This window comes from Marmota flaviventris, chromosome 4 (genome assembly GCF_047511675.1).
Source record: "Marmota flaviventris isolate mMarFla1 chromosome 4, mMarFla1.hap1, whole genome shotgun sequence".
Lineage (NCBI taxonomy): Eukaryota > Metazoa > Chordata > Mammalia > Rodentia > Sciuridae > Marmota > Marmota flaviventris.
Genome location: NC_092501.1, coordinates 16,634,177 through 16,656,750, shown reverse-complemented (window position 1 = coordinate 16,656,750; position 22,574 = coordinate 16,634,177). Strand labels below are relative to the sequence as shown.

General features: G+C 47.0%; 1 protein-coding gene across 43 annotated transcripts in view; it reads left to right on the top strand.

Annotated features, from left to right (window-relative positions):
• Tcf7l2 (transcription factor 7 like 2) overlaps nucleotides 1-22,169 on the top strand; it is a 187,957-nt gene extending 165,788 nt beyond the window's left edge. For 8 of the 43 annotated variants that reach the window (XM_071610892.1, XM_071610897.1, XM_071610891.1 and 5 more), the window contains 8 exons: nucleotides 1,877-1,963; nucleotides 6,784-6,924; nucleotides 7,460-7,619; nucleotides 8,010-8,117; nucleotides 12,665-12,713; nucleotides 13,295-13,345; nucleotides 14,642-14,714; nucleotides 20,038-22,169. In XM_071610892.1, coding sequence (XP_071466993.1) covers nucleotides 1,877-1,963; nucleotides 6,784-6,924; nucleotides 7,460-7,619; nucleotides 8,010-8,117; nucleotides 12,665-12,713; nucleotides 13,295-13,345; nucleotides 14,642-14,714; nucleotides 20,038-20,458 — 1,090 coding nt within the window. In that variant the 3' untranslated portion in view covers nucleotides 20,459-22,169. Of the gene's footprint in view, nucleotides 1-1,876; nucleotides 1,964-6,783; nucleotides 6,925-7,459; nucleotides 7,620-8,009; nucleotides 8,118-12,664; nucleotides 12,714-13,294; nucleotides 13,346-14,641; nucleotides 14,715-15,329; nucleotides 15,404-20,037 lie in introns of those variants that run through there. The other 35 variants (XM_071610894.1, XM_027929890.2, XM_071610893.1 and 32 more) reach the window with 12 other exon arrangements.
• Nucleotides 22,170-22,574: the final 405 nt, after the last annotated feature.

The window sequence follows — 22,574 nt, the reverse complement described above, 5'->3', positions numbered from 1 at the left end:
TTGTTGAAAAGGGATATGGAGACTTGACCTTCTGAACCCACAGTCCCCAAAGGCCTTGTGGACGAGGTGCCCTCAAGATACTTGGAATTGCAGAAGGCTGCTGGGGCTTCCAACTGTTGAAGTTGATTGTAGTCTTCTGCTGGTGGCATCTCAAACTATGGGGTCATGTCACTGGGGTGACATGCTGAGTACTCTTTTAGGTATTGCTTCACCCAACTCTGGAGGGTGGCGAGGGGTGGCTGAGTCCTTTCTGCAGTGGGTGGGGTCTGATGTGGGGCGAGGGCATGGGAACAGAGACAACCTGGTTGTGAAATCCAGGGCTGGGGTGGGGCTCTTCTTTTGTAGTCCCAGTGTCCCCAGCCCCTTTGCTCCCGTCACTTCCAAAATCTGACAGTGGAAAGTGTTGTGTGTTGAAGCTCATGTGATTCTTGGCCTGTTGGGAGATTTCCCCCAACTGTGAAGGATGGGGACAGGTCATTGGAGCACTCAGTGTGACACACAAGGCCCTCCTGAGTGTTCGCCCTCATCCCTGTCACTGCAGAGGTGATTCATCTGCCCTTTGCAGCCTAACATCATAATATTTTAGAATCTGAGCAGAAAGGCCTTTCATGCATATGCCTGCTGTGTGTGTGGTGTACAGTGTGCATGAACAGGTGTGTCGTGTCTTGTTGTGATTGTATGTACGTTGTGTTTCTCCATGTTTATCGGTAACTCCTGCTCTTCAGAAAACACAGGACAATTGTTGAATGCCAAAAGAAATCCTGGGGGCTGGGGTTGTGGCTCAGTGGTAGAGCGCTTGCCTAGCATGTGTGAGGCACTGGCTTTGATTCTCAGTGCCACATATAAACAAATAAATAAAGGTCCATCAATAACTAATAAAAATAAAAGAAATCCTGGTGGAACTCTCAAATTTGGACCTTAGGGAGCTAGCCATTCGTACCCTTAAAGAAAGTTTGGGGCTGACTCACTCCCCAGTTCCCCTTTATTTCTCTAGTTGAACAGATTCTGCGCTAAAAATAGGTTGGATTCTGTATTAGCTATACCAAATACCAGCCCTTGCACAGTTTCTGTTTTGTGTTCTTTTTGTTTGGAATAGAAGTGATTTCGAGATTATGACCCATTTCTTCTTAAATGGACGTGATCCAATCCTTGATAGTTCTCAGTCATCCTGTGCCTGGTTTGGCTGATGGGAAGATATTGAAAGCTAGATAAAAAGGAATAGCCAACTCAGACAACCCTCTGTCAGGAAAAGTTGTGTGTCTTTCATGAGGATGCTATTTTGCATGTTGCTGTATTTTTTAATTATTGTAATGAGGTGTGATTGTCTATTGGTTACCCACAATTCTTCTTGGGGACTCTCCCCCCGGTAACTCTTGTCAACACTTGTTAATTTGACAAAAGGCTACAAATTAAGCTCTGTTAATTTAATGTTTTCTCACCGAGATCTAAATACCGAAAGAGGCCCAAAGCGCAACTGAAGTCCTTTGATTCACTGTACTTTATTTTGGTATAAATTTACATTCATTATTGTTTTCCTTTGGATGTGTAGCCCTCAATTAGTGTGATGGCTCCATTAAAGGAAGCTAGACTTCGCCTTTAATTATTACAACAAAACACCTAGTCTCAGCTTGGGGAGAGGGTCTCTATTGACATAAGCAGAGGTTATAAAATTTAATTAGCCATTCCTATCAGATTTATGGCATTCAAATTGTTCTGTGTTTCTTCCCTTTGATCCTTGCTGTACAATCCCCAAGATTTTTGTTCTGATCAAATGAGAATAAAGCTGACTGTGCAGAGAGAACTTTCCCCAGTTCTTCTTTCTGTCCCCACCCCCAGCCTGGCTTTCAGTCTCTCATCGTGTACCCCTTCTTTGTAGGCAAGGTCAACCAGTGTACCCTATCACGACAGGAGGATTCAGACACCCTTATCCCACCGCGCTGACCGTCAATGCTTCCATGTCCAGGTGAGTTCCAAGAGCCAGGGCCCTGCAGGACCAACTGCAAGCCAGTGCCCTGGCTGGCCACCGTGTGGGTGCATGTGCAGAGCCGGTGTGTACCTAGGCTTCGATCCTAGAAGACACTGAGCCATCGCCTGAACTTCCGGGGGAAGTGATGCCTTTCTGGCTCGAATCTTTGTGACTCAGCCAATGGGAGCTGTGGATGTTCAGAAATTTAGAAGGCAGGATGAAACAGTTGGGGCATGTGGAGCTTTTAAAGTTTTCTTTCTCTGTTGTCCTGAACTAGTGAGAAGGGAGGGAGTGGAGGTCATTTTATTATGGTACAAAGAAGAGTTTTGCAGAACGATTATTATTGGTTGTTTCAAAGCTCAAATTCTGATTGAGTCAGCAAGAAAGCCCAGCAAACAGCCCCTGCCCCAACCCCTGCCACTGCCTCCCCAGCTCAAAGCAGCACTGCCCAATAGAAGCTGCATGAGGCACTGAGTGACTTGGGTGTTTTCTGGTAGTCATATTTTTAAAAAAATTTTTTTTAAAGTAAAATGATGCTCAGTGATACATTTTATTCATCCCAATACAGTGTGGCTGAAATATTGTTTAACGTGATCACCATACAGCAACTGTTTATGGAATTTTACCTTTTTTTCCCATATTTAGTTTTTATAATCTGGTCTGTGTACCTGGCCACATTTCTGGTACTCAGTAGCCACATGTGCTGGTGGCTACCATATTGGCCCATGCAGCTCTAAATCCTTGAAAGATTTTTTAAAAGACCCAGGGCATGTATACATTCAGGCCTCTTTCTATTTAAGCTTATAAATATATACACAACATACATACATATCTCTATGTTCTCATTTTCCTTCCTCTAATTAATTCTGGCTAATTTTTCAGTGACTGCTAGTTTATTTACAAACCGGTTGGCAGCAGTATGTTTAAGTAGTCACTAATTGCTCCTAATGATAGTTTTATTTTCTGTTCATCTGATTTTCAGTCAAGTTAATTAAATCGGTGGAGGTTTAGACTTTCCTGATGGGCTGAAACAACCAATCCATTTTGATGATGGCATATAATTAAATTAGCATGCATTACATGGCAAGGATGCTGTCCCCAGCCCCTTCCCTTATTCTCAGTGGCTAACATGGGGCACCAGGACCAGAGACAGAAAGCCTGGCCATGATGCCTCTTTTCCTACGTACAGAAGAGAGGATTTTGGTGGGAGACAGAATGCGAATCAGACCCATTGAGAAAAACCAACAGTAGCCTGTGTAGTGGGTGTAATTGTGCTGTGGGTATGATAACAAGATCGTTTCCCACGTGTGATGACATCATCACAGTTTCGAAATCCATGCCAATAGGCATTAGGCGGGAAGATGCTTTTTTTGCGCTCTCTGGACCAGCAAGAGGGGAGACGTCACTCTCTTAGGGACTGTGGTCCGTGGCCTCACAGAGCGCAGGAGCAGCACCAGAGCCTCCCAGGAGGGGCGCTGCTTGGGAGCCTCAGCTCACCTCCCCACTGCCCCGCATTCCCTGTGCACCCGATTGGTTTCCGTGTTTATTTATTCTGTGCGTCCAGAGGTTGAAAGCAGCGATGTCGTAAGACAGGGATTGGGGTTAAGCTTATTGATTGAATTATCATTAGGAGGTTAGTCGATGATTTATAGGTGGGCAGGGGGTGGAGGAGAAGAAGGGAGCGGTGGGAAGAGAGAGGTTAGGGGCTGGAGGTGCGGGGGAAAGCGGCCGATTCCCCAGGTAGGCCTTATGAAAGGTAGCTAGTTAAAAAGCGTATACAGCAAATTAAATACATTATTGTGATAATGGGGTGACAGAAGTATGGGTCTATTATACTTATGGCAGTTATAGCAAATGTAGGCAGCTTGCCCTGTTCCAGAACACCCTTTGATATTCATTCTATTCAGCAGCGGGGCCAGGACTTCTCAGAATTAAGTGATGGGTCATTATACTTTAAACACCATGGAGAAGCCTAGATTGGCAATTAAACAGCTCTTGCTGACACTCACTTGTGCCACCCTGTGACCCCCTTTAGATTGAGATGTTGGAGCTCCGGGCCCTCAGCCTGCTAAATTGGTGCAAGGCTCTCCTCCTGACGAGAGCGGGCTCTGAAATCTGCCGGCTTCAAAGGGAGCGAGATCATGTATAAACCATAATGTGGGTGCACCGTGGCTCACAAAAAATAAGGCAGGAAGAGATGAAATGTTACAAGTGCAAGGGGGAAAATGAGAGAATAATGACAAACCTAATGCAACTCAAAGCAGGAGTGTTGCACGGGAAGATGCATCCCACTGCTTGTGCATAAAATCAAGGCCGGCAGATGACATCCAGTTAACAGAAGCGTGTCAACAGTGAAGTAAAGTGAGAGTGAGTAAGAGAGAAGCCCCTGAGACAGCCAGAAACAAAAATTAGTTGTCCTTAACAAGTTAAGGTTCATCATTATATTCTGGCTTGGAGCCATAAAAGCAGACGGGGGTATATAATGAGCTGCTTAGAATTTTTAGGGTGTTTATTGCATTTCATGAAATAGTTGTCTGAAGAAGGGGATTTCTTGAGAAGGAATGCACACGGGCCACATCCACGTCCACACACAGTTGTTCTTTCTCGATGGTACACTTTCTAGATCTCTGAATATGTGTTTAGGAAGAGGAACTTAGAAGTGTGTTCTTTATGTCTGCACCTAAAATTTGCCCCCACCCGAAGTGGCCTCATCATGGTGTCTGTCTTCCTCTGGTATTGCGTGTCTGTCTGTGCGTGTATGCGCACATATATACACACTAGTGTTCGCTCCCTCATGTGTGCGTGCATGTATTCTATAGGAAGGGAACGTTTGTTTTTGAGGCATGTCAGGCCTTTAGAACTCACAGTAAAAGCTGCCACTCCACTCACCCCTTCACCCAAAGGGCCTCCAGGAACACAGGAGGTCTTCCAACAGTGGGAAGGAGTAGGGAGTAACTTGGGAGCCCAAATACCTCCCAAGAGCTTGCTTTCCCTTTTATAAATTTTTGAGGGGAAGGTGTTAGAAGTGGATTGTCTCTTCATCCCAACTACCCCTTTTGTCCACCCCCATGCCCTAAAAGTTCTTAGTTAATCCTATTGAAATAGTCAAGTAGAGCAAATTTCATCCCATGCATGCATGATTATGTCAAAATGAACACCACTATTATGTATGGCTCTGATGCACTAATAAAACAATTAAAAATAAATAAATACATAAAACAATCACATCATTGTTACCAAACTTCAGCACTAGTTTGAATTTGTAAAGGCAGCTACAGAAGAGGACCATCTCAGGGTGGATTTTCTGAATCAAGTGTCCACAGTGGCTCTGGGGCCCCTGTAAAAATCACCACTGTCATTGATGTCTATGTGTCTGTTGATCTGGGTAGATGCTGTTTGATTTTTAATTTTTCTTATTATTTAACGTTTGTCAGATTAACATTCCATTTTGACTAAATGGAAACTAGCTCTGATCCACCTATGGGAAGAACTTTGTAAATAAAGGTTCTTTCTAAATGAGTGCCATGGTGAAGGACCTCTAGTTCACACTAGAGTTGGCTTTCTGAAGGAGGAGGTTGTTACTCCTTGGGTAGTGCTTTCGTTGGAAAGCAACCATTGCCAAGGTCTGGGCTCCCCCTCGTCTGGACAGCCTCCCTGTCCCTGACTGGCATGGCCTCAGCGGGTGGGAGCAGGAGCTGCCATTTTGTGACCTTCTGGGGGTCTGCCCTGTCCGCCCTTCACCCTGCTTTTGTCTACAATGTGTGCTGCTCTGAAGGCGGGGGAAGGAGGGGTTCTTGCACTCAAGCATGTCAGGAATGCTCACAAACCGTTTGTCCTGTCCAGTTGTCACTCTACAGATGGGCCCCAAGTGCCTTGAAATCCACTCTTCATGTCCTGGCTCATTTGCTTGGTTGGGAAATGGTAATTCAGGGACTAAAATGTGTTTCAGAGTCTTTCTCAGAAATGAATAGTATTAGAGAAGAAAACACAAACTTTCGTCTTTATAATTCTGATTGTTGCAAAAGAGGCTTTTTAATTGTGTACAGACCACATATTAAGTAAAAATGACTTAGGGATTGTACTTTTGAGAGGAGAAAGGGCAGTCAGTACTCAAAACTACGTGTGTGTGTGTGTGTGTGTGTGTGTCGCACCTTTCTGTGAAATGATACAAACATCTTGTGTCCATAACTTACGGGAGCCAAACAGAAAACATTTGAATGTTTCCCTATCTTTCTTCCTCACTCTCTCCCATTCCTGTCAAATGGGGGGCATAGCAACAAAAGAAAAATAAAAATTTCATTGCACTCCATCAACAGAATGAGGCCTAATGAGGCCTGCATAGCATTGTCAGAAATGTATGTATATTTCAACCACGTTAATATTTTATTTAGCTGTCAGTATACAACAAAAGAGTTCACCTTTCATTCTACAGCAGATTAGGACTTAGGAAACTGTCTTCTTAGATGCCACTAATAATGTCTCAAAAACAAGTGGACATGCCGTTTCCGGCAGGTAGCCCAAGCCCGCCTTTCTGCCCAAGTACATCAGTTGAATTTGTCTTTTGCTAAAGATGTTAAAAATCATAATGTCTCATGTCAGTAGCAATAATGAAGGGGAAGATTGGCTTTAATGACATTATGAGAATCATTATGTTTAATTTATCGCTAATTAACGCTGACAGGTTTCATATGCCGTGGGTGGCTTTCATGTGCATGTTACGTGCTGTGTTGTTTTTTTTTTTTTTTTCTCTTTTTAAAAAAATTTGTGTGTACACATCCCTCCTCATTCATTCATTTTGATTCTGACGATTTACACAGCTTCTTGTCTTCTAGGTTCCCTCCCCATATGGTCCCACCACATCACACTCTGCACACCACCGGCATTCCCCATCCGGCCATAGTCACACCAACGGTCAAACAGGAATCCTCCCAGAGTGACGTCGGCTCCCTCCACAGCTCGTAAGTGTCCCTTGCTGTTGCTCTTCTGTGGCCACAGTGTCTAGTGGTTGGTGGCGGATGCTTCGTGTGCTTGGACTGCAGCCCCCAGGCCACCTGGCCCGCTTGGGCTCCCTATAAAGAGGGAGAAGACGCACAGTGGTGGGCTTCACCCCTCGTACACAGAGCTCTTTTTTGTGTGTGTTTGGATGGCCTGGGATCTGTAGCCACTTCCCTGCCCTCTCACCCCGAAGTGGGACATTTGGAGCTTTGTTCTGCAAGCACCCGAGAAGCAGCGGAGGTGGGGCCGTGCGGGCTGCTTCCCACGCCTCGGGAAAGTTGTCTATTTGTGAAACTCGCAGTGATTACAGAATCTTGCCCCAGCCCCTCCCCTGGCTATTTTTGCTCCATTTTCCGGGGTGGAAGAGACTGAAAGTGGAAGTGTGCCTTTTATTGGAGACAGCGAGGCTTGGGTGTGAGGAGTCCGGGGCAGCGCTCTGGAGGAAGTTGGACCACGTGGTTGTTTACTGGGCTCTGTGTCTACTTTGTCTGTATCCAGAAAGCACCAGGACTCCAAAAAAGAGGAAGAGAAGAAGAAGCCCCACATAAAGAAGCCCCTCAACGCATTCATGTTGTATATGAAGGAAATGAGAGCAAAGGTCGTGGCCGAGTGCACGTTGAAGGAGAGCGCGGCCATCAACCAGATCCTCGGGCGCAGGGTAGGCGGCCCCGTCGTGGGGACAAGGGGGAGGAGTTGGACACGTCGAGGCCCCAGTGAGGTGGGAACCCTGTCCCCTAGCTCCATTTTGAAGTCTTCAGTGGGCTCCACTGAGTCAGGCCCAGGCATTCTGCATAGAATGACATTCAGATAGTTATCACCACATTATCTCTCCACCCCAGAGAGGGAGACAAGATAGATGGACATAGGTAGTGCTTTGTCTGAACACTCCTGTGAGCACTGGCTGTGTCTGGCTGGGTCTCTGTGTCTGTACCTGAGGCCACCTCTGGACACACTCGCCTCCCAAGGAGGTGTCAGTCATTTATCGGCCATGGTGTGGTTGATGATGTTTTTACATGTCTTTCTCTGTTCCACCCTGTGTCCCCTCCAGTGGCATGCACTGTCCAGAGAAGAGCAGGCGAAGTACTACGAGCTGGCCCGGAAGGAGCGACAGCTTCACATGCAGCTGTACCCTGGCTGGTCCGCGCGGGATAACTATGTAGGTGGATCATTTGCCATAGGACACTTTCCCTAGAGACGTGTTCTGTGTCCAGTGGGCAGGGAATCATCACTGTCAGCTTGAATCTGGCTTTAGGACTGTTTATCCTGCCTGCTTCTGGGACCGTTACCATCTGGCCTGGTCACTGGAGGTGTGTGTCTTGGCTTCTAGTCTAGCTGTGGCAGCATGCTGTCTTTCTCCAGAAAAAAGGAGGGAGCTGGTGTCTGGTGACCTAGCTCAGGACCCCTGGGGTCCACTGGGGGTTCTGCACACCTCCTGGACCACTTCTTAGAGAGGCGAGCCTCTTGGATGGGTATTGGAGAAGGGAGACCACTGGGCTCATTCAGAGGGTGCCCCAGAGGGGGTTCCTCGACAGCCCTCCGTGGTGTGGCTTTCTAGGGCAGACCCTGGGGGTTGGGGGAGAGAGTTTCACTCCTCACAGGTCTTGCAGCAGGTCCTGCAGCCTGAAGGAAAAATGAAACGGTGGCCTTACACCACGGTGTACTAGAAGCAGGAAGCCTGCCTCACCCAGAGAGGGGCATGATGGGAATATCCCTGAAAGTAGCCAATGGAAGTCACCCTTGCCAGGATGGAGGAAATGGTGTGGGCTGAGTGATGCGGGCGTTCCTAGACTCTGGTGGCTGCAGGATTTGCCTCATTTCCTCTCTGGGCTTTTGGGGAACACCCTAGTCGGAGGATCATTTTACTGATTGCACCAATACTCCCATTCCTCTCCTGAAGGCTTGCTGTCCTTTGGAGACTGTCGCTGTCACCATCATCCCCACCCATACATCTTCCCTAGTGGCCCATGGTCTGGGCTCTCTCCCCCTATATGCCGTCACTTTGCGTGATGCGTTTTCCTTCCATAATGATTTGCTCTCCACTCTAAGGGGGGACCAATCCATCTTGATGGCAGCACCTTCCCTCCCGTTTTGTGGGGGTTGTGGACCAGTCCATGCTCTTCGCTTGGCGTCACCCAGGGTCAGGAAGCTCTCTGAGGTCATTAACTCATTGGTGATAGAGCCTTACCACACACGCCATGTTGAGGGGATTCAGAATCTGGCCCAACACGTTTGCTCTGAGAACTTGGTTGGCATCCACCAAGGAAACCATGACCATGCGCGTGACCGCAAGGCCCTGAGTGCAGGTGGCTTTCTGCTTGTCCTGGCCACCTACCTCAAGTTTCCATCCTCGATATTCTTACACCTTTAAGCACGTTCTTGCTCATCTGCTCCTTGCTGTGTAGACCTTGGAGAAGGGAGACCACTGGGCTTAACTGCCACACCCCTGCCCGTCTCCCTCTGTCTCCCACTGGCCATAGCTGGCAGCACAGCACCAGCCTGCATTCCTGATGGGGGCTGAAGCAGGAAGGAGTAGTACTGCTCGGATGGCATGGCTGCTCCACCGAGAGCCCTTGTCGCCTTCGGGTGGGCATAGGGTGACGGCCTGGGACCTCTGCGTGTGCCCTCAGCATGTGTGCCGAGGGGAAGCCTTTCTTCTGGAGCTGAAAGGAGGAGGGTGAGAAAGTGAATGCTTCCCGCAGGCTTGCTGTCACCCTGCCTGAACCCCAGGTGGAGCGGGCAGCAGCAGGCAGCATCCACAGCCTGCACGCAGCCATGCGGTTTCAGGACAGCTGCTCTCCTGGTTGCAGGTCGGAAGTCGTTAGTTATCCGCAGCTTCTAGTTGCTGCACACCCAATTCTTGGAGTAATCTAGAATGGTACCATCCAGTGGAATTTGGCTTTTCTACAGATACCATGGCCCTGCTGGACTTTGGGGTCACAGTAGGGCTTCTTGTACAGCTGTGCAGACCAGACTCTGCAGTTCAAGGTTGTGCTGTTTATATCAGGGTCTGTGGCAGTGGTGCACCCTGGAGTTGTGCAGGGTGAATTCTCCACGAAAGGACAAGTTCAGTTTTGTGATAGCTTCATAAGAATGGTGTGTTGGACTTTCTGGGAGTCACTTAGAGTGTTCCCCAAGACTTTCTGTGATGTGCTTCCTAGGTTTTAGAGGGTCCCAAAGTCACTTGATGTGACTTCTGCTCAGTTCCACATTCGGAAGGTGGCTTGGTGTGATAGAGAGCTCCCTGGGGACTTGAAGAGGTTTTTGGAGAAGGTCGGGATTTAGGGCCATGTGTCTTCCTTGAGGTGCTGTCAGGTTCCTGATGTGAGGAGCATGGATACACTCTGTCTCTGTCTTCTTCCACACCTGGGGAATAGTCAAGGGGCAAAAAGTACAGAATCGAAGGTCATGAGGATTTGGGGCTGCTGGGAAATTTTCTTCTTTAGCTCCCTTGCACTAGAAGTTTTTGCAAATTACTTTTGTCACTGAAAAGTCCTAACAGTTCTTCTGAAAAATGCTTTCTGAGCTTGCCCCTTCCACAGCCCTGATGTCATCCAAGGAGTGACAGAACCTTTTTATTGCTATCTTAGGAAAAAAGAATGGTCCATTCTCTAGAATAGAAAAGAAGAAATAACTTAGTGCCATAGTAATGCCTCACCCCAGCTTCATTTCAGAACATGGATTTCTTCCCGCCTCTTTGACATTAGGTTAAGGAGATAATCCTTTGCCATTTGCTCACCAGTTTCCTTTTTCTTATGACATATGTTGGGCCTTTTCTTTCCTTTCTTCATTGAGCAAGGTCCTTCAAGACTAAACAGTGTGTATTAGCCTCCTCATGTCCCTTTCCTATTAATTATGTCCCTGTCCTCTGAATCCCAATTTCCTCATCATAGATCTCAATCATGCACCCTGCACAGATAGCTCCCCGGGGTCAGAGGTGGACACGGTGCCTTTAGAATCTGTTGTGGGGCATTGGAATGGGAAGTGGGTACTAAAGCAAAGGCCTGGGGGTGCAGATGCTGACACCCCTTGAAGGTGAAACCTTTCTACGTTAATTGAAACTAGACCCAGCTACTGGATCCCAGACAACCACCTTGTACTTCACTTCATTCTCTTGGTTTTTGTTTTTGTTTGTTTTATAATCATACACCAAGGAACATAACATGCTTAAACAAAAGTGCTGATCAGAAGCCAAGACACATTTCCCAAGTGGCCCAGGCCCTGTGCCCCAGGAGAATAGAGGTACCTTCTCAAAACAGTGCTCTCAGCTCTCGGATGGAGCAGAGCCCCATGGCCTCTCTCTCTGGAGGTTCTTGCAGTGCCTAACCCAGTCTCAGTTCCTGTCCATTATTGTTCTTTTCTCTTCGACTGCGTCACCATTCGTGAGAAACTTTACGCAAAGGTAGCATTTAGGTATTATGGAGCACCCAGGAGTGTAAGGCCACTGTAGTGTAGTTCCCGTCCAGCAGCCAACTCATGGACAGGGTTAGGGCAGTCCAGGGAGAGGGGAATGAGCTTCAGACATTGGCCCACAGAATTCTCTCCAGTTCCACAGCCACCCTAGCAGGCTGCCAGGATTCCAGGGAGGCCCAGGCTGGAGATATGGATGGCTCCATGCAGTCCGTCATTGTTGGTCTTCTAGCAAGGGCTTCCATGCAGGGCCAGTATTGTTATGTAGTGGGCAGCAGAGCCCTGAGGTTGAGGGTTGGGGTGACGAGACTCCTGAGTTTCCAGGCTGGCCCTCCGTCTTGCTGTGCCACTTGAGAAAAGTCTGTAAAATTGGAATGGCAGTGATGCCTGGTGTGTAGGTTGTCATGAGGGTTAAAGGAGTCACTGTGCCCACTGGGTGCTGGCCACTGTCGCCAGCCAGTGTTCACCATCCTCTTCACCCGGCTGGTTTGACTAAGGATTTTTCAGCTTCTTGTCATGTGAAGACACACCCGTACAACCATTCTGTTTTCTACTTTCAGTAAAGACATGGGATATTCAGTGCTTTATTATGATGGTGGGCTTGAGTCAGATGATTGGAGACAGCTGTAGGCTGTTGCAGGTGTTCTGAGCACCTCTGAGGTAGGCTGGACCTGAGCTCCAGGGCTCAGGAGGGAGGTGATCAGATGCACTTAGACTTAGCCACATTTTTAACTTAGGATGGTTTTCTTGGAGTGCCACCCCATCATAAGCCAGAAGCCAGGGAGCCTCTGTATAAGACAGGCTAATGGGGGAACTTGCCTTCTCTTGTGGATGTCTACCCAGCAGATAACTCCAGGCCCTGTCCCACCTACCACCCAGTCTCTTCAACCTGTGCCCAGGAAGTGCCCACTGTAGCTGTCCTTCTGGATTCAGAATGGGGGAGGGCAGCTCTCTGCCCAACCTGCCCTGGAGAGTGTCTAGCAATCTGCTCCTTTCTGAATGATCCCTTTTGTGGAATCAGATGCCCTGGCTCAGGTCTGAGGTGAGCAGAGGTGTCTCTGCCATGCTCCACCACCCACTCATCCCTCCTCTACTCCAGGAAGCGCATATCCCTCTGGCTGGGATCAGAGCTCAAGGGCATTGGGGTGAAAGGGGTGGGAGATTGGACAGACTCCAGGGGACAGGTGAGGGTGGAGATGGCAAGAGGGTGCCCCCTCTGCCTTCTTCCAGGGGAGCCCAGACGCCCTCCTCCTGCCTTTCTTGAACTAAGCCGCTGTGTTTCATCTGTTCATCTAGGGGAAGAAGAAGAAGAGGAAAAGGGACAAGCAGCCAGGAGAGACCAATGGTAAGTCAGGATACTCAGGATGGAGGAGGAAGCGGTAGCTGGAGGGCCACTCTTATGCCAGGCTTCCATCTGGGGGAGGCAGGAGAAATTCAAGGCCAGGACATGGGGTGGGGCATCTTAGGCAGCCTTTTTGTTTATGCATTTTAATTAATTGCTTCATGACTGCCCTTTTAAAGCTAGTAACATCCATTATTGCATGAAAAAGCACATTGTAATTCTAGTGGAATGTGTTTTTAAATAACTGCAAAGCCTGTAACTGGAGAGCAAGCAGCAGGCATGCCTCTGCGGGGATTTAGGCAGTCTGCTTATTTTGTATGTGTCTGAGGAGGGATGAGGAGGGGCTAGGGGAGTAGGAGGGGTGTGAGTGCGGGGGTCTTAACTGGGCTGTTCCTGAATGTTCCGATGCATGCCTTTACAGTGGTAAATTGCACCCATTTTAAATTAAGGAGGTTTGTCATTCTCTAGAAGGAATTAGAAATACTGCATAGGCAATCTCAGAGGTCCCTGGGAGAAGACCAGGCTTTTACAAACAAACAAACAAAATTCTTGAAGGCTTTGTATAATTTGTTCTTTTTTTTCAGAACACAGCGAATGTTTCCTAAATCCTTGCCTTTCACTTCCTCCGATTACAGGTGCTAATGTCATTTTGAGTCATTAAAATAGTTGATAAACTGTTTTTTAATTTTTCTTGCCGTTATAGTTTTATTAACATTAAACACGTATGACATTTGAACATCCTTTAAAATGACCATCTACACGGTTTCGTATGTTTCGGTAGATTTTTTTTTTTTTTTCCAGTTGCTTTTGTTGTTTTTTTTGAATTTAATTTAACTTCTGTTTTGTTTATTTATTTTTTCCATAACAGTTGTTTAAGCAGCAATGACAGTGATTTAGAGCTGAACTAACTGTGCAAATTGAATATGCAGTATTTCTTTAAAAGAGACTGGTAAAGAGAAAAAAAAAATGGAAGGAATTCAGTAATAAACCTCCTTAATCTAATGGCATTTTTCATGGCTCCCACTAAGTTTTCTCCCACAAGCATGCATCCGCAGTATGATTATTTTTTTCCTTTGCTTTTTTATTTATTTTAGTTTTTTTTTCTTCCCTTTTGCTTTTCTGCTTATAATTTGCAAATCCACTAGCATTTTACTGACCATTGCCTGCTTCAATGCTGCTGTGAGCTTCTAACTAACCCTTAATGGCTCATCCACACAGCCTGTTGACCTCATTCTGTTTCTCTCTCAATATTAACGAAAAGAGATTAAAAAGAAAAGACGAACATTCCAAAAGCTGCAATATCCCAAGACCATGACCCTTTTCTTTCTTTATTTCTTTCTGTTTTGTTTTGTTCTGTTCTTTTTATTATTTGTAGTTTTTTTTTTCTTTTTTAAACTGTTGTCCTCTGAGAAGAAAAAAGCATGTTACAACTTAATTCCCTCCTTCGCTTTATTTTCTTCTGAAAAAAAAAGAAAAGAAAAGAAAATTGAGAGGAAAAAAGGAAAAACAGAACTAAAAAAATAAGGAAAAATAATTGAACAAGTGAGTTCTCCAAGGCCTAACTTCCCTTTGGTAGCTCAAACCGAATCTGAGACACAGTCCTTAAAGAAGGGATACTGCAGCTTTATTTGCAACAGCTAATTTCACAAGTTGAATAAGAATGTGATTTTTACCTTTTTTTTTTTTTTTTTAAGTAAAGAAAGTTAAAAAAACGAAAGTCAATATTTTGCCATTAGTAACCAGGTCATTGATTTATTCCCTTTTTTATTTTTATTTTTTTCTTATTTGTATCTCTCTCTCCCCCTCCCTTCCCTTCCCTCCCTCCCTCTTCTCTCTCTCTCTCTCTCTCTCTCTCTCTCTCTCTCTCTCTCTCTCTCTCCCTTTCTCCCATGTCCTCCTCCTCTGCTCGCTCCTTTCTTGAACTCATTCAGACCTGAGCGCTCCTAAGAAATGCCGAGCGCGCTTTGGCCTTGATCAACAGAATAACTGGTGCGGCCCTTGCAGGTGTGTATAGTCTCCCAGATTCGCTGTGCTGGTTTGCAGCTGGTCTCTTCCATCCTTCCCCCTTCTCTGGCCTGTTGCTTCATAGCTCTGTGTGTGGATCGTAGGAGACACGAGGGAGTGGGACACTGCCAAGTGTATGGGCTCGATGAGGGATGTGCTTGTTCTCCCGCTGCTGCTAGCCAAAATGCCACTGTAAAACAGCATCACGTGTGCCTCCTCGGGTCAGCGACTGCAGACCCCAGCGCGCCCTCTCCCAGGGAACGTTGCCTGCCAACCCCCTTGTGACAGCCCAGGATCCTCATCCTGGCCTAGGTAGAATTCTGCCAATGACGTCACCTTCTCCCCTCCTCTTCTCTCTCTATTTTTATTTATTTTTTATTGTTGTTTTTTGGTTTCTGGTTGTTGTTTTGTGTGTGTGTGTGTTTTATTGTTTTATTTGATTTTTTTTTTCATTTGACTCATAGAAGTCCTTTCCTTTCATGCCCTTGGTGAGGGACGATTATCAAATAGAGCCAAGGTGCTGTAGAAGACAATAAGCTGTAGCTGAGATCTCACATCCGACTGAGCACGACCCACCATTGTGTTGTATTTTTTGTGTTTACCTTATGCTAACAGATGCAAATACTCCAAAGAAGTGTCGGGCACTGTTCGGGCTTGACCGACAGACTTTATGGTGCAAACCGTGCAGGTATATTACCACTGCGAGGCCTTTGGGAAAATCAAATAACTCTGTCCTTCTGGTACCTTAGTGTGACAATTTATTTTGACCTCCTTCCCATCTACTTCCCCCACTGGCATCAATGACTAATGATCCTCATTCTTCAAAATTTCCTTGCTAATTTCATGCTGTTTCCTGTCTCCACTTTCTCCTCCTCTCTTTGTCCCCTGCTCTTCCAAATAACGTGTCCCTGGTGGCAGGACTGAGACCACAGCCTTGACAAACCCTGACGGGCCCCGATGCTTGTCCTTTGCAAGCCAGTGTCCTGGACTGGTTTGGCCTAATGAGTGCCTCGGTTACCTGTGTCCTGAGTGTAGAGAGCCAGCAGTTCCCAAGTTTGGACCAGTTAAACGTGGCAGCGAGAGCATCCCTGTGCCCTTGGGAATTGGACAGGTTTTCCCCCCCTCTTCCTTTTTATCCCCATCTCCCCTTTGTTGTTTTGTGTTTTAAAACCACATATTTCTGTACAGAGGAGCTTGTGTAGCTGACATTGTTTTACAGTGCTAAAAAAGAAGCGTGGCATTGAACGGCATGCACAGCTGAGGGGCTGTGGGCAGCGAGGCCTGCAGCTGCCCGATGCACAGAGCCGCAGCGTTAAAATGTATGCATACCTGTGCACCATGTAGCAGTGGTTCCTAAATGAATCAATGCAGCCCAGAAGCGTCCAAATCACGTCCCATGTTCCACCGGCAGGTTCCCACCCCACCTGTATTCTCAGGGAAGGTGTAGGTACTTCTTCTTGGTGGAGGGCTACCAACTAGTTCCTGTCTCCTTTCCTTTCCTTTAATGACCACCTTTGGTTAAATTTGTTGTTTCTTTGTTCTGATACAAGCAGTCTTTGAATTTGGAATATTATGATGGTAGGTATCTCAACACCCCAACACGCGTCCCTGTTTGTAGTGCCTCCTTGTCACGTGTCCCTCTCCTCCATGCCTCTGCCATGTGCTCCGTGTCTAGACGTTAGAACAGATGTTCATCCCATCACGTGCATGCCGACGAGTCTGCTGTGTCTCTGACCCCCTTCTCTGATGCCAGTACTGAGAGATGGGTGAAGTGTGCCTCGAGCTGACCCAACAGATGACGAGGGAGGAAGGGCCCAAGGCAGGAGTGATGCAGGTGTCATGAGTAGGGACTTGGGACCTTAGATGGAGTCCTAGCAGGAGAGGAATGCCCTGGTCCTCAGAGCTAGCAGCTCTCACAGAGATGGCAAGTGTCCTTTCAGCACATCTCTGGGGTCTTCTCTGGAGCACAGGAAGGAGTTCTGTGATGAGAGATTGTAGGTATATCATCAGGATGAGCCAGGGAAGACGGGGCCCCTGCTGACCTATGGAGGCAGTGAGTGTCAAAAACTGTACACATGCCAAGCAGGGGGATCCTTGGTCGTGGGAACCGCCCTGAGACACGGTGTGGTGGCAAATCACTGGCTGGTGGGAGCGTTCCTCCTGAGCAGTGGACACAGCTCACTCGGCCTCACAGTGAGGGTGGCTTGTGTGCCTGTTGGTTTATACTGTTCATGGGGGAGGGGTTTATAGCCCCCCACCTTTTGTTTGTATTTTGGTTTCAGAAGCAGTTGCTGCATGTTAGATTTGGCTTTTATGTTCCCCCTTCTAGAAGTTACTACTAACTACTACTAACATTGACCTGGACAGATATCCTGTCCTCGTCCAGCCCACGCTTGCTGAAAGCCAGGGTAGAATATTTCCTCAGAGACCAGAATTTTCTTGATATTTTTACCAAAAAAAAAAAAAAAAGACTGCCATCCTTTGTGGCTCAAGACTTTGTAGCTGTCCCATGTTCTACAGTGTGGTTTTCCACACGCAGGTCTGGGGCTGTGGATGCTGAGGGGCCGTGGTCATAAGAGCAGTTTGACAGGCCCGCTCCCCAGATTTTCTTCCTGCCTCAGCCCCCTTAGAACACTTCCCCAGCAGCTATTTTTTGGGGGGAACATGAGTTCATACCTTAAATATATTAAAAACTCCATTCCTATCTTTTTTGAGGGTATTATTCCAAAACAGGATCAGAAAGAGTCTGTAGTTTCCTTTTGGAATAAATATGGAAGACACTAAAAATGGATGGAGATGCCCAGACGGGTGGGTAGGAGTTTGGGTTTTATACAAGTAGTAACCTGTCCCTCTTCCCCTGCCCAACTCTTCCTTTTAACTCGGCCATGACCACATGTGGCTTGATGGGGAAATCAATAGGACAAAATGTGCTTTTAAAAAAAGGGGGGGGTGGGGGGACAGAGAAAAGCAGTTGCAAACCGAGGCATTTCCTGACGCGTGTGTCCAGCTGCCTTTCCCTCAGCCCTGTTGGGAGCATCGCTCTGTCACCATCGTCTTCATGTCCCATGTTCAGAGTGCCCCATGCATCCCCGCGATTGGAACCTTCATGTCATCAGGAGGGCGGGAGGGGCGAGGAAGGCCCTGAGTCTTCTGCCAAGCAGGGCTCCAGAGTTCACTCAGGAACACTCTAACCAGCTTCTGTTTTGAGCCCACCAAGTTGCTCTTCACTCTACCCTGAGAGAGCCTGGAATGCTGCTTGATGCCACCCCCTTGTCTTCTGGTCTCCCCTCCTTTCCTTCACCTGTCCTCTCCACTCTCATTTCCCCCATTGCTTTCTCAGTTTTGCATATGCCTTTCCCCGCCCCCTCTTTCCCTCCCCCATTTTAAAAATGCATGGACATCTTAGTTTCTGAGCATGTTTTGATCTGCAGGCTAAGATGATTTAAAATGGAGAGGCTTGATTGTTTACCTTGGTTCCTGGGATGGGAGCAGAACCCTGTAGTCTGTGCCAGTCTATCCCAGGGAGAAAAAAGAACTTCACCAAACTGAGGGTGAGAGGGGGCTGCCCCTGCTCCCCCAGAGTTCCTTCTGACCCAGTGGGGACAGACAGACTCGAGCCACCAGCCCCGAATGGGTCTCAGCCTCTAGGAGGCTGGCAGGACCGAGCGTGCTCCCTTCCACCCTCCTCTCCTTCCCTTCCCTGCCATCTTGTGGAGTCCACACCCCATGCACTGACAAGTGTGGGGCTCAGAGCAGAGGAGGAGCTCAGTACACCCCTGACTGAAAGGCCAGTGACACTGTCTAGCAGGGGTCGCCTTCACGTGGGCAGCATCTTGGCCCGGTGTTCACACCCTTGTTTTCAGGTGGAGTGTTGGGGCCTTGGTTCTGACTGCGTATTGAAGGGTCCTTGGATGAGCGTGCGCACATCCTGTATCTGCATTATATTTATAGCATTAGTGGGTTGATCCCAGGATCACCTTTCCTACCAAGTGTGATCCCATCAGACTGGAATTAAGGGTGGGAGAGGCTTTGAAGTAACATGCCCAATCTCTCAGTTGATTTTCCCTGACTTCATCCTTTGATGATAAGCAAGAAAGGCTCTGAAATTCACATTCCTATTCCTTCCATAAACAGGCAGTGGAGAGGGGAGGTTCTGGTTTTGGTGCAGGGTAGAGTGTCTTTGTGGTTCAGACATGATGACCCCAGCCCCAGGAAGGTCCCTGCTGTGATTCCCTGGCACTTCTTCTTTGTGGTCACTCCTCTGTGACTGGCTTGTGCTGCGCCCTCCACTTCCTGGCCTCAGCATTTTGTCAAGGCCATGACGCCCCTCCATCCCATCCTCACCGTCTGTCCTTCCAACCTTTTCACCAGGGGGTGGGGGAGGGGAAGCCCCAAATCTTCAAAAAAAAAAAATGATCAATGAAAATTTTTTTAAAAATCAAGTTTGAATCTTAATTTAATCCACAACCTGCAGGCCATACAACCAGTTATTCTTGTTCCTTTGGATCATTTTCTGTTTTTCTTATTCTCGCCCCTCCCCCACCTTTGTTTTTCCTCTTCTACCTGTTTTTGGTGGTTTTCTTTCCAGTTTTTTTTTTCTTTTGGTTTCGTTTGTTTTGGTTTTCTTTTCTTTTTTTTTAGTTTATTTTGTTTTATTTTCGTTCCCCCTCCCCTCTCACCTGATTCTGACCTCTCTTGATTTGGTGTGGTTCTTAACAGACAAGCCCGAAAGCTCTCTGGGCGCCGGCAGCCTCACGGTGGTGGTGTGTTAAACCTTTAAGCCTCTTGCTAGTGCTGCCTTCAGCTATGTGGGCTCAACAGTCAGCATTTTGAGAGTCTCATTGATAAGAGGCGCTGGGGAGGGAGCTCTGTCTTTCTCTTTTTAGACACACATATACACCATTGGGGGCTGGGGGTGGTAGTGGTGGGATTTGGGGAGGGAGGGCAAGGAAATGTGGTGGGAAAGTGAAGGAACGTCTAAGCCCAAGGAGAAATAAGCTTTTCTGTTAATATCGGTTTGAATGAAGCCACTTTGGCAAATCGGAGCCACCCGACGCAGGTGACCCCTGCAGTCTGCTCACTTCTAGCTGGGCAGGGGTGGGACCTCGGGTGGGCCAGCGGGTAGGGCAACCTCCCGAGTGTCCTATGTGTCAGAGCAGACCTAGAGAGGGCCATGTGGTCAAGGGAGCCGGGCAGCCTGGCACCGGAAGTGCCATGCTGCAGGGTATCAGCTAGCCCACGTCCCCTGGCAGCTAGCATTAGATGAACTGTCCCTTGGCATCTTTGCCTGTTATTCACAGATGACTCTCTCCCCTGTTTCTAGGAGAAAAAAAAAGTGCGTTCGCTACATACAAGGTGGAGGCAGCTGCCTCAGCCCACCCTCTTCAGATGGAAGCTTACTAGACTCGCCGCCCCCCTCCCCGCACCCGCTGGGCTCCCCTCCCCCCGACGCCAAGGCACAGACTGAGCAGACCCAGCCGCTCTCGCTGTCCCTGAAGCCCGACCCCCTGGCCCACCTGGCCATGATGCCCCCGCCGCCCGCGCTCCTGCTGGCCGAGGCCGCCCACGGCAAGGCCTCCGCCCTCTGTCCCAACGGGGCCCTGGACCTGCCACCTGCCGCCCTGCAGCCACCCATCGCCCCCTCCTCGCTCGCACAGCCGTCGACGTCTTCCTTACATTCCCACAGCGCGCTGGCCGGGACGCAGCCCCAGCCGCTGTCCCTCGTCACCAAGTCTTTAGAATAGCTCTCGGTGTCCCGCCTGGTGTGAGTGTCCCTCCCTCCGGTCCTTGGTTTGCCTCCCCCCACCGGAAAGCTTTTGTTTTGTACTCTTTAATTTTGTGCCACGTGGCTACATGAGTTGATGTTTATCGAGTTCATTGGTCAATATTTGACCCATTCTTATTTCAATTTCTCCTTTTAAATATGTAGATGAGAGAAGAACCTCATGATTCTACCAAAATTTTTATCAACAGCTGTTTAAAGTCTTTGTAGCGTTTAAAAAATATATATATATACATAACTGTTATGTAGTTCGGATAGCTTAGTTTTAAAAGACTGATTAAAAAACAAAAAGGAAAAAAAAAAAAAGAGAAGCAATTTTGAAGCAGCCCTCCAGACGGAGTTGGTTCTGTATTATTTGTATTAAATACGAGCTTGCGAACCAATCATTTTACACCTGGTTTTTAAACCACAGGGGCACGGTGAATGCAGTGCCATTACCTTTTTTTTTTTTTTTTCCTGTGTGAAACAACTTTTATTGTGATGTTACTTGTTATTGTTTAAATGTACAGAAACAAAGGGTTAAAATGTGTTAATATACCTTGTTCCATGGTGTTGTTCTTTTGGGGGGAGGGGGATGCTACTCAACAATTAATGGAATCACAACGCTGTTGGACCAGTAGTATTTATTGCTTTAGAGATTGCTTGTACCTGTACGTCGTCCCTTTTTAAATATGTTTTCCTTTTTCTTGAAACTGTATAAAGTTTTTTTTCCCCCCTTAGCATAAGCATCTTATATATAACAACTCATTTGTACAAGGTTTTTAAGTTTATATATAAAATGTGTATATATTTTTTTGTTTCCCTTTTTGACTTTTTTTTTTTCTCTCTCTCTCTGTATGAAACCCAGACGCCGCCAAATGGACATTCATAGTTGCATTAAGGATCAGTAGCATTAACAAAAGTTGCTTTAAAAGCCATTATGTAAAACAAGACTTGAACATTAGTGAGGGAATCCTAGCGAAGCTGTCTGAGCAGCAGTGGGAACCGCCCGTTTCCCCTGTGAACTCCTAGTCAAATGCCCTGTGCCCTTAGGACATGGACTGACCGTGTGCAAAACTTGATGTGCCAAAATTCTCAGTGACTTTAGCTTTCTCCCTCTTTTTGATGCTGTACTTTCTGTTCACCATGTTTTGCTGTGATGTTACATAGGTAGATTTGTATGTAGTTTTAATGTCACCTATAACAAAATGTGTTTGGTAGCAGATTGTCCAGAAAGCATTTTAAATGAAGAGGTATAAACCCTTAAGGGCCAAAATTCTGTATATTAGATTACTCTTAAAACGAAAAAACCAGCTGCCGCTTTTATGTATACACAAGACATACAAGTAGGTAGCGAACTTTAAAAATAAAAAAAACCTAGGCATGTTGATGTTGCAAAATGCTGTATAAAGCTGAAACCTGTTCATTCAGTGCCATTGTAGTTGACATGAAGCGATTGTAAAACTGTCTCCGATTTTTCTCTGGTTTATTAAAATGCTAACTATAACATTTTTTGTGAATACTTTGAATGTTTCCTAACAGTTGTGATGTTACTGTTCCGTTTTATGCTCTTATTCCAAGTTCATTTTTAATGGTTTGGAAGCCATTTTTGTAATGAATAAATGTTCATGCTGTACAGTATCTGTAGCATGCCGTTCTGGATTAATAAAAGCAACTTAGTATGTGCAGATAAAGACTGGTCACTTGTTTCTGTGATTTGGATTTTTATCTCTTTGCAAATTGGACCCCTCTCGGTTGGGCCCTGAGACCATGTGTGGGTGTTGGGTGGTGACCAGATAACCAAAAGGTGGTCTTGCGCTCTTGGAAGGAGGTGACTCCCCTCCTGCATCCTGAATGCCCATTTGGTATGCCTGTGTACCTGGTTTGTATCCTGTGTCATTTATAGTGAACATTACCTAGGGAAAAACGGGTCTCTAGGGCATCTTTCCCTATATTCAACTGTGCCACTACCAGTAAGTTGATCAATCAGCAGTAGATGTCACTTGATTGGCTGCAAAACAGTTACTCTACTGTGTCCTTCACAGTGTTGAGCAGGAAGGATTTAATTCTGGTGAATGACACTGGCTCACCAAGAGTGG